Source organism: Pongo pygmaeus, chromosome 1 (assembly GCF_028885625.2).
Source record: "Pongo pygmaeus isolate AG05252 chromosome 1, NHGRI_mPonPyg2-v2.0_pri, whole genome shotgun sequence".
Classification (NCBI taxonomy): Eukaryota; Metazoa; Chordata; class Mammalia; order Primates; family Hominidae; genus Pongo; species Pongo pygmaeus.
The window spans coordinates 100607427-100623229 of record NC_072373.2 but is presented as its reverse complement, the minus strand read 5'-3'; the positions used below and the strand labels follow the sequence as shown (position 1 = coordinate 100623229).

Genomic DNA, 15803 nt, shown 5'->3' with positions numbered 1-15803 from the left:
TTCCGCCTCCGAGGCCCTTACTCTCCGCCGCCAGGGCGCTTCGGAAAACAAAACAGAAACTAAAACTTAAGTCAGCTCAGTGAAGCCAAGACCCAGCTCCGCCACACTAGCGAGCACTGCCCGCTCACGGCCCTCCCCATCGGGGGTGGGGACGAGGAGCACGTCCCGCTAGTGCCAGACTAGGTCTAAATGCCCGGCCATGACCTGCGGAAACCACTAGGGAAGCGCGCGCTCCGCGCGCAACACTTCAGCGCGTTGGGTACTGCCCGCGGCGCTGGTGTTTGTGACTGTGCGGAGTGGACCGTGGCGGCGCCCAGGACATTTGGTGCCCGCACCTGCCCTGGGAAGTCCTAGGACTGGGGACCCACTCGTCGAAGAGCCAAGGCAGTTACATGCTCCGGATGCAAGACGGCACGCACGCGCGCACACACACACACACGCCCCGTCCCGTCCCGTCAGCTCCAGGTTCGCTATTCACTACTGAGGAACGCTGGACTGAGAGTAGCCGGCATTAACAACTCTTTTATTTGAAAACGTGGGTGGCTCTGAAAAGAGCCTTTGAGTTCACAGGTGCCCCTTCGAGACGCGGGTCGGGCTGGGCTGGGCCCACTTGGGCCGGACGTCAGCCTCACTTGCCCTTTGCCTTGTGGTGACTCTCCGTCTTCTTAGGGAGCAGTACGGCCTGGATGTTAGGCAAAACGCCGCCCTGGGCGATGGTGACTTTGCCCAGCAGCTTGTTCAGTTCCTCGTCGTTGCGGATGGCCAGCTGGAGGTGACGAGGGATGATGCGCGTCTTCTTGTTGTCCCGAGCCGCGTTGCCTGCCAGCTCCAGGATCTCGGCGGTCAGGTACTCGAGGACCGCCGCCATGTAGACGGGCGCGCCGGCCCCGACTCGCTCCGCGTAGTTGCCTTTGCGTAGCAAGCGGTGCACTCGCCCTACCGGGAACTGCAGGCCAGCGCGGGACGAGCGCGACTTGGCTTTGGCGCGGGCTTTGCCTCCTTGCTTGCCACGGCCAGACATGACAGCGACAGTAGTCACCGAGAGAAGCTCCTGCCTAGCGACCGGGAAAGTCGCCGAAAACGCCGCTGCTTCACCCTTTTATAGACAGAACGGCGATTGTCCACGGAGCGCTTTGATTGGCTCAAGCAAATTTTGTCCCAATAGCCAATAGGATAGCGCAGCCAGAATCCACTCATTTACATAATCTCGTCTCCCTCGCATTGCGCGCCGCGGAAAACTCGCGAACCATAAGGCAGCGTCATGCGCACAGCCTCTGTAAGTACACAGTCGTTTCCGGTAGACCCCGAGCCTACCGCTCTGCCTGCGTTCTCGGGGGTCGGTGTCGGTCTTGGGTCTGGCCATGCCTGAGCCTGCAAAGTCCGCGCCGGCTCCCAAGAAGGGCTCCAAGAAAGCCCTCACCAAAGCCCAGAAGAAAGACGGCAAGAAGCGCAAGCGCAGCCGCAAGGAGAGCTACTCCATCTACCTGTACAAGGTGCTGAAGCAGGTCCACCCCGACACCGGCATCTGGCCCAAGGCCATGGGCATCATGAACTCCTTCCTCAACATCTTCGAGCGCATCGCGGGAGAGGCGTCCCGCCTGGCGCACCACAACAAGCGCGCCACCATCACGTCCCGGAGATCCAGACGGCCGTGCGCCTGCTGCTGCCCGGCGAGCTAGCCAAGCACGCCGTGTCCGAGGGCACCAAGGCGGTCACCAAGTACACCAGCTCCAAGTGAGTCCCTGCCGGGACCTGGCGCTCGCTCGCTCCCTCTCTCCGCGGGTCGCCGGCTGCTTTGACTCCAAAGGCTCTTTTCAGGGCCACTTAACCACCTCAGTGAAAGAATCTTTCTGGTGTTGTAAGTCCCAGTTTATGTTTTTGGCTTCACATCTGGTTAACTTTAGGAGAGCACACAACTCCACCAAGCACAGATAACTATTTTCTTTTCACATAGGCATTGCTATAAGTAAACTTACATAGATTGATAGTAGTATCTTACTATGGTATAGATAGGCTGGGGCTTGCCTGAGAGGGCTGCTCTTGAAACTCTTTGGCCTGGTTTCACGTACCCGTGAATATGTGCCCAGCAGATTGTTTCCTGGTGAGAAACGCAGTGTTAATTTTGATAAGCTTATGTAAGATTAAATTGTGTATATGAACAAAGGCTGGGTGCACTTTTCAGTGGTAAAATGAAGGTAGAGATTAAATGCACTGTATGCTCTCAGATGTGTACTTGGAATAGCTCAACTTTTATATATGGTATCGAGAAACTTCTTGAGGTTTTTATATCATTGGTTCACAAACACGTGCCTACACCACCATTCACGTGAAAATTCCTTAAGGAGGTAGATGGAAGTTCAATTTTGATAACCAGGAATTAATACGGATAACACCTTCTGCGCTTTCTACTTGAGATACCCTAAAATCTACCCAATACCATTAAATGGTTTTTTTCCCCAAGAGTTATCACTCGGAAAAGCTTGTCCGGTTTAAGGGTTTGTTCCATACAATGGCAACAAAATATATGATTTCTGAAGCCAGAGTTTGGGATCCCTGAAGAGCAGGAGGACCACCAATTTGCAAGGGAGGTTGATTAGGTTTGTTCTCTGCTTTAGGAATACACTGGACTTGGAATCACACAGCCTCGTTAACCTCAAAAGATTATACTGATTGCTCTGGGAATCATAAATCCTAGGCTGGCCACAATAGAAGCGAGGAAAGCAAGTAGGAGGCTGTTGCAGTGTTGTGGGCTGGAACAGTGATTAAGTCTTAAAGTCTCTCCAGGCCAGCAGCATCAGCATTACTTGAAGTTATTAAAAATGAAAATTCCCAGGTTCTATTATTTGTGTTAAGCTTTCTGGGTGATGCTGATGAATGCTAAAGTGTGAAAAACACCGGATAAATGACATGCTGGAGTGCAGTGGTGGTAATGGAAACAGAAATGTTGGATTTTATCTTTGAGGTAGAATTAATAGGTGTGGCTGAGGAACAGGAGTTAGCTAACAGTGAAACCCCTACATTTTTGGCTTGAGCAACTGTGTAGATAGTGGTACTATTAGGATAGAACACTGAGAGAAGATATTCGTTGGGACACTGAAGGGAGATCCAGAGTTCCGATTGAAATTTGAGAAGCTCTTTGCTATTCAAGTGGATATGTGCAGTTGACAGTTTGAGAGATGTATCTAGGGTTCAGTAAGGACAACACAAGCCTGTCTTTAAGGTCTTTTTGTGAACTGTGAACACAGCAATGGGAATGATGGACATCACCTTAAAGTATTTTTCTAGACTTTATTACTCATGTGTTTGTCATGAGGTGTAACTTAGTAGTTCATAGTCCTATAATGTATGTTATTGACTAGGTAGCATTTATTTTTCTAATTCTGTTTCTGTTATAGTGCTGCCACATGTGTTTCCCAGAAACGCATTTTACCCACAGTTCTTAGGGTTGGCCTGATTAGTTTAATTGCTGTCTCAACCTGCTTCTTACTGTGATTAGTTCAGGAATCTAGATCAAACTAATTGGCATTCAACATTTCAGGAAGTGAACTGAGTAACAACTGACTAACTCAGCAGGGGAGTGTAGTATGCTATTATCTTTTGGGAAAGCAGCTTATTTGCTTTCAAGAGGCAGCAGCGGGATGGACTCTCTTTAGGTATGAAGGCAAGAATGATTATAGACAATATGCAGAGGAGGGCACAGTGTGGGAGAATCAGAACTGAGCCACTCATGGAGTTCAGCCAACCTTGGATCCCTGCTGCACCTTTGGACTTCCAGTTAAGCCAATTTGTCTGACATATTTACTTATACCAGTTTGAATCTTGAAATATTTCAGGAATAATAATTTCCTAGATACAAGGAAAGACCTTTCATGAAAGGTCTCAAAGAAGTCATATAGGGTCAATTAGGACGGAGTTGCTCCAATTACATATTTGGAACAAATGTCCAAATGTTAAAAATCAATACTTGACTAAAGCTAAAGACTAATATTACCATCACAGGAAGAATGTCCAGAGGTTTTTTTCAGATGTGAAATTTTATTTAAAATTTTTAAATAAACTAAATCAAAAAATTTTAGTAGTTGTATTAATTTCCTGGGGCTGTCAAAGTACCATAAACTGTATGGCGTAAAAAAACAAAGTTATTCTTTCATGGTTTTAGAGGCTAGAAGTTTGAAATCAACGTGTTGGTAGCGCCATGCTCTCTCCAAACCCAGTAGGGGAAGACTCCTGTCTTTCAGTGTCTGGTAGCCCCATTTGTTCTTTGGTTTGTGGCAGCATAACTGTAATCTCTACCTCAGGTTTTTTCATGTATGTCTCCATGTTTTCTTTTTTCTTTCTTTCTTGAGATGGAGTTTCACTCTTGTTGCCCAGGCTGGAGTGCAATGGCATGATCTTGGCTCACTGCAACCTCTGCGCCCCAGGTTCAAGCAATTTTCCTGCCTCAGCCTCCCAAGTAGCTGGGATTACAGGCATGCGTCAGCATGCCTGGCTGATTTTGAATTTTTGGTAGAGATGGAGTTTCATCATGTTAGTCAGGCTGGCCTCGAACTCCTGACCTCAGGTGATCCACCTGCCTTGGCCTCCCAAAGTGCTGGGATTACAGATGTGAGCCACTGCACCCAGCTGTCTCCATGTCTTCTTATAAGGGTATCAGTCATACTGGATTAGGGCCCACCCTAACGACCTCATTTTAACTTGATTACATCTGCAAAGACCCTATTTCCAAAGAGGGCAAAATTCTAAGGAACTAGGGGTTAGACTTCAACATATCTTTCGGGGGGACACAACTCAACCCATAACAGTAGTCAACGGCTGTGGCAGGCTAAATGTGGCTCCCAAATATGTCCATATCCTAATCCCTATAGCCTGTGAATATTACCTTATATAGCCAAGAGGATTTTGCAGATGTGACTCTGAGATTGAGAGATTATGCCAGATTATCCAGGTAGGCCCCAAATGTAATCACCACAGTCCTTATAGGAGAGGCAAGAAAGTCAAGTGTAGAAGGAGGTGATAAAAGCAGAGAGAGATTTGAAGATTAATAGGCTGCTTGCTTTGAAGATAGAGGGAAGGGACCATAAACCAGAAATAAACCTCTAGAAGCTGGAAAAGGCATGGAAATAGACCCTCCCTTAAGGTCTCTGGAGGGAGTGCAGCCTTGATTTCTACCGAGTAAAACTGATTTTGTACTTCAGACCTCCAAAACTGTAAGAGAATAAATGACTGTTGTTTTAAAACCATTGAGTTTGTAGTAATTTGTTGCAGCAGCCATAAGAAACTAATACAACAGCTATATAGAATTTTTTCAATAACTGGAGAAATTTGAATATGGATTGCATATTAATATTACTGAATCAGCATTAAATTTGTTAGGTGTAATAATGTGATTGTAGCTATTTAGGAGAATATCCTGTTTTTAAGAGACATGCCACCGTATTTAGGGAGAAGTGCCAACATATTTGCAGTTTATTTTCAAATGGTTCAGGGGCTGTCTGTGTACATGAGAAGACAAAGATAAGGCAAATGCAGCAAAATCGTAATAATTGGTGAATCCAGGTTGAAGGGACTATGGCTGGTCTTTGTACTTTTTTTTCCCGACTTTTCTGTAGGTTTAAAATTTTCAAAGTAAAAAAATGGGAAATACTTTAAAAATTGTAATCAAAGACATTATTAGTACAGAAACTTTCATACATCAATGTATTTCATTTTTATAGTAAAATTAATGTACATTGATAGAATTTTACTAATTTCACTCCCAAGTTATATTAAAAGTCTTATATATGTTTGATAATAGCATATGTAAACTAGAACTCTGAATGATATCCATTGGTCATAATACGTACTATGTAGCGGTAATGGTGACTTTTGTGATTGCACAAGTCTAGAGATGTGCCAAATGACATTGACTTAGACATCTGGTTATTCTAAGGCTGAAACTGAAGTTGAATAGAAGATTTTAGTCAAATACTGAGATGAAAACTGAGGCAGTCCTGGCGGGGGGAGGGGAGAGTGTGTGTATATATATACATACATAGACATCATGCTTCTAAATATTTACAGAAAGAAAGCATAGATTATCTACAAAAAAATAAGAATCAGACTGATATGAGATCTTACAAACTGATATGAGATCTTACAAACTGATATGAGATCTTTTGATTGATTCTCTTTCCTAAACTCCAGATTCTCATATTTATGACTTCCTATTTGATATTTACACTTCGATATTTACCAGGAGTCTTCAACATTTTGTTCAAAACAGTACTCTTGGTTTTCTTTCTCCAAGACTACTCCTCACTCATATCAGCAAATAGCAGCTCTTTTCAAGTGCTCAGTGTAAAAACCTACAATTAATCCTTGATTTCTCTTTTAATCAGCCTATACTAAATCAATTTCATTTAAAATATCTTGGCTACTACTCTGCATCTTCACTGCTACCATCTGCCTCTCCAGTCACATTCTCCAAGAGTACTCTATCTCATTTAAAAGACAAAATCTCTGCAATGGCCTGTGATGCTCCTTAATGGCCTACATAATCCAGCCCTCAAGCACCTCCGTGATCGCTGTAAAACTTTCCCTTGGTCAGTGTGCTTCAGCCACCTTAACCAGCTTGCATATTTCTTACATTCACCAAGCTCGTTCCTGCCTTGGGGCCTCTGTAGTTACCATGTTCTGTTCTGAGAATACTCTGCCTCAAGATATCCTACAACTATCTTACTGTATTCAGCTTTCTGCTCAAGTATTAACTGATGAAACCTGTCATCCCTACTCCACTCCATGTTCTGCTTTACTTAACAGCAATTGCACATATGGCCCCCTGAATAATATACATTTAGTCGCTTATTTTTACTTATCCACTAATTAAAATGTAGACTTTTTCTATTCTGTTTACTGCTGTATTCCCAGCATGTTTTATCCGAATGTGCAGTGGTTTCTTTTCTTCTCCCTTATCGTGGGAAGTGATGTGCACAAATACACATAATGGAGCCTGAATGTCATATTGCTTTCATACCTGTGTGAATTTTGGTAAGAAAGGAAAAGTAGCGATTGACAGGTAATATAATTACATTCAGTCACTCTCATAGTTAGCTGTTTATTGCTTTCCTGCTCTTATTCTCAGTCCCCAGGACCAAATGTTGACCACTACCTTCCCCCACATATAATTAGGTTATTTATCCAATGCCGTGCAGGTGCCTGTTAAAATGAAGTTATATACTTACCTTATAAACTCAACTTTTCCCTGTTGTCTTTCTGTCTCACCCCTACCTCCATGCTTTAAATTAACTTTTCAGGCTTAGGCCTTATCTCTCAGTAGAGCCATATAAGGTATGTGTAAAAAGCAGGAAAATGTTTCCTGGGGATGAAGCTTTGAAAAGCTTTTTTTTCTTTTTTTCTTTTGGCAATAAAATAAGGTAGATTCAGCACAATACCTAATAACTAAAAAATCTATTTTTAATTGGGTGGGGCAGACAGCAAGTGTGTCATCCTGGAAGATACTATTTGGGGTTTTATGTAGGTATATAAGAGAAAAAAGTGAACAAAAGCAAGGGGCTACCAGGACGCTGCAGTATGCTTAACATGTATTTTCTAAGTTTGTATTATGCCTTTATCTTGGTTCTTTTATCTTCTGTTCTCACTTGATCTTTTGGAAATGTATTTTAAATCCTAAAGTCCTGAATTAATAAAGGATTAAATGAAACTTTTGTCTATCTCACTGCAATTCTCAGAAAAAAGGGGGGTGTGGGGAGGGGGAATTGCCTGGGGTAGTGAGTGAAAATTGTGACCAGGTTCTTACTAAGGAATATGGCAACTGCATAACCAAATGTCAGTGGTTACCAAACTTATGAATCACCTGGTGTTGTGTCATAGATTGTCTATGCTTGCCTCTCGCCCCCAGTGATTTGGATCAGTGGAACTATGTGGGGTTTAAAGAATATACAATATATATTTATGTATATATTTGTGTGTATCTCGAAAGCTTCAGGGGTAAATAAGTTTTAACTGTTTAGGAAACACTATTGTTTAAGGTATCCAGTCTCAAAGATGAAGGCCTTTAAAACTTACCTAATTTTTCATTACATTTCTTGCCCAGAAAATTGTAAAATACCCAACGATAACAATGGGGAATTGTCTATCAACACTTGACTAAAAAGCTTTACTATCCCTGACAGCAGCCTTTGCATTATTCTGATAGCATTTAACGTCTTGAAACCCAGGAATAAATACCTATAGATTCACAGTACCTGAAAGGAATACCAAATTGAGACAAAAGAGAGCCATATAAACCAAAAATTGCTTCAACCACAGAATGGAGGTCTACAGGTGCGGAAGGAAAGTTTACTATATATGCTGAGGCTTGGTCGCAAAAGTATTAGGAATATTTTCAGGTTACTACACAATTTTGCGAGCTCAATATGCAGCTAACACTTTTTCCCTTGACTCTCCTGAGCAGATTTACATTGACCGCAGCCATAGCATACCGTCTTACTTTGGAAAAGGCATATTATGTGCACATGACCATGTCACTACAAGGTAGTTCTCGACCAAGCTACAGATTATAGCTTTATCTTATATTTCTCTCCCATCATCTGCAGGAAAAGGCATAGGTGCTGAGGGAATATCCCTAAGTAGAACTTACAGTAAGCAGTGAGAAAACAGCTTATTTCACTGAGGTGGTTAAGTGGCCCTGAAAAGAGCCTTTGGAGTCAAAGCAGCCGGCGACCCGCGGAGAGAGGGAGCGAGCGAGCGCCAGGTCCCGGCAGGGACTCACTTGGAGCTGGTGTACTTGGTGACCGCCTTGGTGCCCTCGGACACGGCGTGCTTGGCTAGCTCGCCGGGCAGCAGCAGGCGCACGGCCGTCTGGATCTCCGGGACGTGATGGTGGCGCGCTTGTTGTGGTGCGCCAGGCGGGACGCCTCTCCCGCGATGCGCTCGAAGATGTTGAGGAAGGAGTTCATGATGCCCATGGCCTTGGGCCAGATGCCGGTGTCGGGGTGGACCTGCTTCAGCACCTTGTACAGGTAGATGGAGTAGCTCTCCTTGCGGCTGCGCTTGCGCTTCTTGCCGTCTTTCTTCTGGGCTTTGGTGAGGGCTTTCTTGGAGCCCTTCTTGGGAGCCGGCGCGGACTTTGCAGGCTCAGGCATGGCCAGACCCAAGACCGACACCGACCCCCGAGAACGCAGGCAGAGCGGTAGGCTCGGGGTCTACCGGAAACGACTGTGTACTTACAGAGGCTGTGCGCATGACGCTGCCTTATGGTTCGCGAGTTTTCCGCGGCGCGCAATGCGAGGGAGACGAGATTATGTAAATGAGTGGATTCTGGCTGCGCTATCCTATTGGCTATTGGGACAAAATTTGCTTGAGCCAATCAAAGCGCTCCGTGGACAATCGCCGTTCTGTCTATAAAAGGGTGAAGCAGCGGCGTTTTCGGCGACTTTCCCGGTCGCTAGGCAGGAGCTTCTCTCGGTGACTACTGTCGCTGTCATGTCTGGCCGTGGCAAGCAAGGAGGCAAAGCCCGCGCCAAAGCCAAGTCGCGCTCGTCCCGCGCTGGCCTGCAGTTCCCGGTAGGGCGAGTGCACCGCTTGCTACGCAAAGGCAACTACGCGGAGCGAGTCGGGGCCGGCGCGCCCGTCTACATGGCGGCGGTCCTCGAGTACCTGACCGCCGAGATCCTGGAGCTGGCAGGCAACGCGGCTCGGGACAACAAGAAGACGCGCATCATCCCTCGTCACCTCCAGCTGGCCATCCGCAACGACGAGGAACTGAACAAGCTGCTGGGCAAAGTCACCATCGCCCAGGGCGGCGTTTTGCCTAACATCCAGGCCGTACTGCTCCCTAAGAAGACGGAGAGTCACCACAAGGCAAAGGGCAAGTGAGGCTGACGTCCGGCCCAAGTGGGCCCAGCCCAGCCCGACCCGCGTCTCGAAGGGGCACCTGTGAACTCAAAGGCTCTTTTCAGAGCCACCCACGTTTTCAAATAAAAGAGTTGTTAATGCCGGCTACTCTCAGTCCAGCGTTCCTCAGTAGTGAATAGCGAACCTGGAGCTGACGGGACGGGACGGGGCGTGTGTGTGTGTGTGCGCGCGTGCGTGCCGTCTTGCATCCGGAGCATGTAACTGCCTTGGCTCTTCGACGAGTGGGTCCCCAGTCCTAGGACTTCCCAGGGCAGGTGCGGGCACCAAATGTCCTGGGCGCCGCCACGGTCCACTCCGCACAGTCACAAACACCAGCGCCGCGGGCAGTACCCAACGCGCTGAAGTGTTGCGCGCGGAGCGCGCGCTTCCCTAGTGGTTTCCGCAGGTCATGGCCGGGCATTTAGACCTAGTCTGGCACTAGCGGGACGTGCTCCTCGTCCCCACCCCCGATGGGGAGGGCCGTGAGCGGGCAGTGCTCGCTAGTGTGGCGGAGCTGGGTCTTGGCTTCACTGAGCTGACTTAAGTTTTAGTTTCTGTTTTGTTTTCCGAAGCGCCCTGGCGGCGGAGAGTAAGGGCCTCGGAGGCGGAATCTTGCGCCCTAGGGGCGGGCACCTCGCCCACCCAAAAGGTACCCGACAGGCGAAAAACGATCCGCCAAGTAGCAACTGGGGGCGGGGGGCAAATGGAAGAATGAGGTTCCATGCGGGAGCCGCAGGGCGCAGCAGGAAAGGGGGGTATTGCGGGCAGTGTGTTCTAAGGAAGCGAAGGGCGGAAAGGGAACAGTCTGGCAAAGCTGCAATGGAAAATGACTCTCACCCTGAAGGAAAGGGGAAAAACAAGCTTGCAGAACTTCGCCAACTGGTAAGTAGAAAGTGAGGCGGGTGGGCGGGATTAGGGAGGAATCTGCCCAAGCCAACCGGTGACTTTAGGACGGGTGACGTCACAGCCAATGGACAGCCAGCGCGGGATTTTCAATTATTGTTCCGCCCAATCGGGAAAAGACTGTGCTTATAAAGACGGCTGCCGCGGGTTTAGGAGCTCGTTTCTCTCCCCGCCGCTACGCTGGTAAGCTTGTGTTTTGGTTCGCTATGGCCCGTACTAAGCAGACTGCCCGCAAGTCGACCGGCGGCAAGGCCCCGAGGAAGCAGCTGGCCACCAAGGCGGCCCGCAAGAGCGCGCCGGCCACGGGCGGGGTGAAGAAGCCGCACCGCTACCGGCCCGGCACCGTGGCCCTGCGGGAGATCCGGCGCTACCAGAAGTCCACGGAGCTGCTGATCCGCAAGCTGCCCTTCCAGCGGCTGGTACGCGAGATCGCGCAGGACTTTAAGACGGACCTGCGCTTCCAGAGCTCGGCCGTGATGGCGCTGCAGGAGGCCAGCGAGGCCTACCTGGTGGGGCTGTTCGAAGACACAAACCTGTGCGCCATCCACGCCAAGCGCGTGACCATTATGCCCAAGGACATCCAGCTGGCCCGCCGCATCCGTGGAGAGCGGGCTTAAGAAGTGCGGTTCGGCCGGAGGTTCCATCGTATCCAAAAGGCTCTTTTCAGAGCCACCCACATCAGCACTTGGAAGAAGCTGTACCGCTTGCCCGCCGTGCTCCGGCATCAGAGCGGGGAAGGCACTTCCGGTTAGGCTCCCAACAAAACGGGGTCGGGTGACAAGTCGGGTCCCCTGCTGCGGTGCCATCTTGAGCTTTGCCGACTTCGGCCAGTTGGCCTATCCGGACTGGCCGGGCTGCGGCCGCTTTCCTGGGCGCCGGCTTGCGGGCTTTGGCGGTCCGGCTCCTCCCGCGCGTGGCGGGGGCGCCGGGGCAGGAGAGACGGGGCGTCGGGCCCGAGGCCAGGGGTCACTAGGGGGACGCTCAGGGCTCGAGCGGTCGTGAGCGCGCCTGGCCTTTGCGGAAGTGGAGCGCCACACGCCCGTGCTTCGCGCCCAAACTGGCCTCACCGGGCGCGGCCATCCGGCTAGGGAGGGAAATGACCACCTCGGCCTCGCCGGGGTTCTGCGGGCAAACGTGGGGAGAACTGCGCTGGGGCTGCCGTTCAGTCCCGCGCCACCTCCACTAGCACAGTGGTAACCCCCATATCCTGCCCCTAAGCCAAAATTCCCGGGGGCACGGGGTGTGGGCGGAATTTTGTGAATTTGGGCTTAATCGAGCCGTTCCCTGTCCATGTCCACAGAAGGAGATCCACTATTCCAGTGAAGGCACTCGGTCCTCTTAGAAGCTGCATGGTATGTCCGGATTTTCTGTCCAGACTCAGTAGTTCCTTTACATTGTTTTCGTCGGACATGTGGGCAGACGCTGGTCAGACCCTTGGGAAGACAGTAGATCAAACAGGGAGAACGTGGGCCTCCGTTGGGCAAATGAAGCTCTTCGCTTTAGGAAATCGTGACAGGAGGCCACAGAGGTGACCTCTACAGTCTCTGGGAGCTGGGAAGTCCAAGACCTCTTAGTGGGAAAGTGAGGCAGGGTCTTGCAGAGCCCACTCTACACAGGGCCAGATACAAATGGCTGTAGAGGTCTTAGATAACACCACCTCGGTTATTTATTTGCACCTCAAAAGAAGCCAGGGCTTTGGTTTTCTGTTTGTTTCATCACAGTTGACAGGTTAAAAGCATTCACTGCAGAGATCTATGAGAATTAAGGGGAAATGGAATAAAACTTCGTTTTGTAAAGCTGCCATTTTGCCTTTCCTGAGGCGTGTTAAGCGAGGAGAGCAGCATAGGTGAGCTCTGCTGGGGACTGCCACATGTTTCTGCTCCAGGGTCACAGCAATTTCTAGAGCATGCCTCTGGGTCTCTGCCGAGACCCTCGTAACCTGCTTAGGCCCACAATGTATGGGCGGTATTCTGACTTCAAAAAGTAGTGACTTTCAGAGGTGGGTGGGTCACTATCTCTGCACCCAGCTTCTCAGGCCCAGTAGTGACTGAGCAGAGACTGGAACCTGGGGATGTTGGTGTCAGACATCTAGGTCCTCTGACTGCCCCCACAAGGTCACACTCCTTTTACTCACCAGTCTGGGTACCTCTAAACTCCAGGAGGTCTCCCTGGCTGAATCTCAAAGGAAAATTTCATGGCATTTTTTATATCCAGTCAGGAATAGAATTCATTACATCTTGTGGTCCTGGCACTGTGAAGGCCTGCACTCACAGGAATCTATCTGTCAGTCTTCGTATTTGTTTGCGAGACCAGCATAAGCTGAATTCATCAATACAAGATAACATTCTAAAATGTTAAGTTTTAACATTTAATCATTCCCTGTACTTAAATCATTGTCTACCCTCAGGTGAGAGTTAAAGGATAATTAAGGATAGGGTGAAGAAATACTCTTCCTCTGACTGGGCATTGTGGCTCACAGCTGTTTAATCCCAGCACTTTGGGAGGCCAAGTCGGGCGAATTGCTTGAAGTCAAAGTTCCAGACCAGCTTGGGAAACATAGCACGACCCTGTGTCTCCACCAGAAAAAAAAAAGTGAGACAGAAAGAAAAAAAAAAAAAAAAATTAGCCGGGGATGATGCCATTTGCCTGTGGTCCCAGCTACTCGGGAGGCTGAGGTGGGAGAATCGCTTAAGTCCGGGAGGTGGAGGCTGCTGTGAGCTGAGATTGTGCCACTGCACTCCAGTGTGGGTGACAGGGAGTGAGACCCTGTCTTGAAAAAAACCCACCTCTTCCTCTAATAACTAGCTTCTACGTGACTACCTTGGTTGCCAGTAAGTCCACTCTGAATCTGTGGCTTTTATGAAGTGAAAAACGTGCTTTGTTCACATTTAATTCTGCCTTAGGCTAGTGGGGGACAGGTGTGTGTGTGTGTGTGTGTCTGTGTGTGTGTGTTTAGAGGGAAACTACGTGGTAAGAGACATGGCCATGTTTACACTGCTTTTGCTTCCTTAGAAGAGGACTTGTCCCCTGGGTCCACTCTCCTGGTCACCCTTATCCTTCTCTAGGTCCCCATCTCAGTCTTCTCATGTCTTTCTCTTCCCCATCAATATTCCTGGTTTCCCCCATGCTGGCCTTGGCCATCTTCTTTTCTCCCTGCAACTCAAGTGAGATTGATTCCCTGCTTTCCATATTTCTGTCCCTTAGCTAAGCGCTCCCAAATTGCTATCTTCTGCTGAGACCCTATCCTGAGCTCTACATATTTGTGTGTGTGTGTGTGTGTGTGTGTGAGAGAGAGAGAGAGAGGGAGAGGGAGAAACAGGGTGTGTGTGTGAGAGAGAGAGAGAGAGAGAGAGAGGGAGAGGGAGAAACAGGGTGTGTGTGTGTGAGAGAGAGAGAGAGAGAGAGAGAGAGAGAGAGAGAGAGAGAGAAACAGGGTCTCACTCGTCCAGGCTGGAGTGGAGTAGCACAATCAAAGCTCACTGCAACCTTGGACTCCTGGGTTCGGGGGTCCTCCCACCTCAGCCGTCTGAGTAGCTGGGACTACGGGCACACACCACCAGGCCCGGCTAATTTTTTTTATTTTTTGTAGAGTCAGGGTCTCACTTCATCGCCCAGGCTGGTCTTGAAGTCCTGGGCTCAAGCCATCCTCCCACCTTGGCCTCCCAAAGTGCTGGGATTATAGATGTGAGCCACTGTGCCTGGCTACACCAATGTTTCTAACTGCCTGGTAAACAGGTCCTTCTGGATGGATACTAGGCACTTCAAACCCAGCTTATTTCCAAAACCACATGCATCATCTTGTTTTCCAAGCCCATTTGTTTCTTTCCACATTCCCCATCTTCCTGGAAGACACCTTCATTACCCCATCTGTTCTGGTCGGGTGTCCCTTCCTCTTGTCCTCTGTCCAAATCTCATGAGTTCCAAATATTACTAAATCTATCTTCTGACTTCCAATTGTATCACCTTTTCTCCGTCCACCCATGACCATGCCTTAACTGGTCGCCATGCCTCGCCAGCTCTGGTCTAGTAGATTACATAGTCAGGCTGGTCTTTCTGCCCTGCCACTGAGCTTCCACTCCGTATGACAGCTATCTTTTTTTTTTTTTTTTTTTTGAGACGGAGTCTCGCTCTGTCGCCCAGGCTGGAGTGCAGTGGCACGAGCTCGGCTCACTGCAACCTTGGCCTACCAGGTCCATGCGATTCTCCTGCCTCAGCCTCCGGAATAGCGGGGACTATAGGTGCCCACCACCACGTCCGGCTAATTTTTTGTAATTTTGTACTTTTTGTATTTTGTGATCCGCCCGCCTCGGCCTCCCAAAGTGTTGGGATTACAGGCGTGAGCCACCGCGCCCGGCCAAGAGCTATCTTTTAAAAAATGAGGGTTTTTTGTTGGTTGGTTGGTTGGTTGTTGTTGCTGTTTTGAGCCTGTCACTTTCATGCTTAAAAATTTTCCACGACCTTCCCATTCCCTTCAGAATGAAGTTCACATTCCTTTGCATGGCAGTTCAGAGCACTGGAGGTTAATTACTAGGAAGGACTCTGGAGTTAGACAAACCCAAGTTTGGTTCCTAGCCTTGTCCATGTAAACAGATGCATGACTTCAGGAAGCAAATCTCAACAGGTTTAACTTTTCCCATTTGTAAAACAGCGAGTAACTTGCTCGTTGTTTTGTTGGAAATCGTGAAAGTGACAATTTCTGTAAATTGCGGTGCTCATGCCTGTAATCCCAGCGACTCAGGAGGCTGAGGCAAGAGGATTGCTTGAGGCCAGAAGTTCGAGGCTGTGGTGAGCTGTGACTGCGCCACTGCACTTCAGCCTCGGCAACAGCAGTGAGACCCCATGTCTAAAAAAACAAAGGACCTAGCACAGTAGCACAGTATCTGGTCCAGAACAAGCACCCAATTAATTTGTGCTACTCTATTAATAGTTACTAATTTTTAAAAAAAACCTCAAAATATTATACACCTAGTTCTTTATGATTCCCACGGCCTTCCCAGGTTTCAGAT

General features: G+C 48.6%; 3 protein-coding genes and 2 pseudogenes across 3 annotated transcripts; 3 read left to right on the top strand and 2 right to left on the bottom strand.

The window, feature by feature from the left end:
* Nucleotides 1-502: 502 nt before the first annotated feature.
* On the bottom strand, nt 503-1183 carry LOC129028547 (histone H2A type 2-A). The gene has a single exon (XM_054474263.2). The coding sequence runs from the start codon at nt 1019-1021 to the stop codon at nt 629-631; it is 393 nt and encodes a 130-aa protein (XP_054330238.1). The 5' UTR covers nt 1022-1183; the 3' UTR covers nt 503-628.
* Nucleotides 1184-1361: 178 nt separating this feature from the next.
* LOC129028549 (histone H2B type 1-H-like) lies at nt 1362-1738 on the top strand (annotated as a pseudogene).
* Nucleotides 1739-8549: 6811 nt separating this feature from the next.
* LOC129020870 (histone H2B type 1-H-like) lies at nt 8550-9143 on the bottom strand (annotated as a pseudogene).
* A 340-nt stretch (nt 9144-9483) lies between these two features.
* LOC129020842 (histone H2A type 2-A) lies at nt 9484-10002 on the top strand. Its single transcript, XM_054465712.2, has one exon. It carries the CDS (start codon nt 9484-9486, stop codon nt 9874-9876), a length of 393 nt encoding a protein of 130 aa, XP_054321687.1. The 3' UTR covers nt 9877-10002.
* A 1001-nt stretch (nt 10003-11003) lies between these two features.
* Nucleotides 11004-13705, top strand: LOC129020838 (histone H3). The gene has a single exon (XM_054465698.1). The coding sequence runs from the start codon at nt 11004-11006 to the stop codon at nt 11412-11414; it is 411 nt and encodes a 136-aa protein (XP_054321673.1). The 3' UTR covers nt 11415-13705.
* The last annotated feature ends 2098 nt before the right edge of the window (nt 13706-15803 follow it).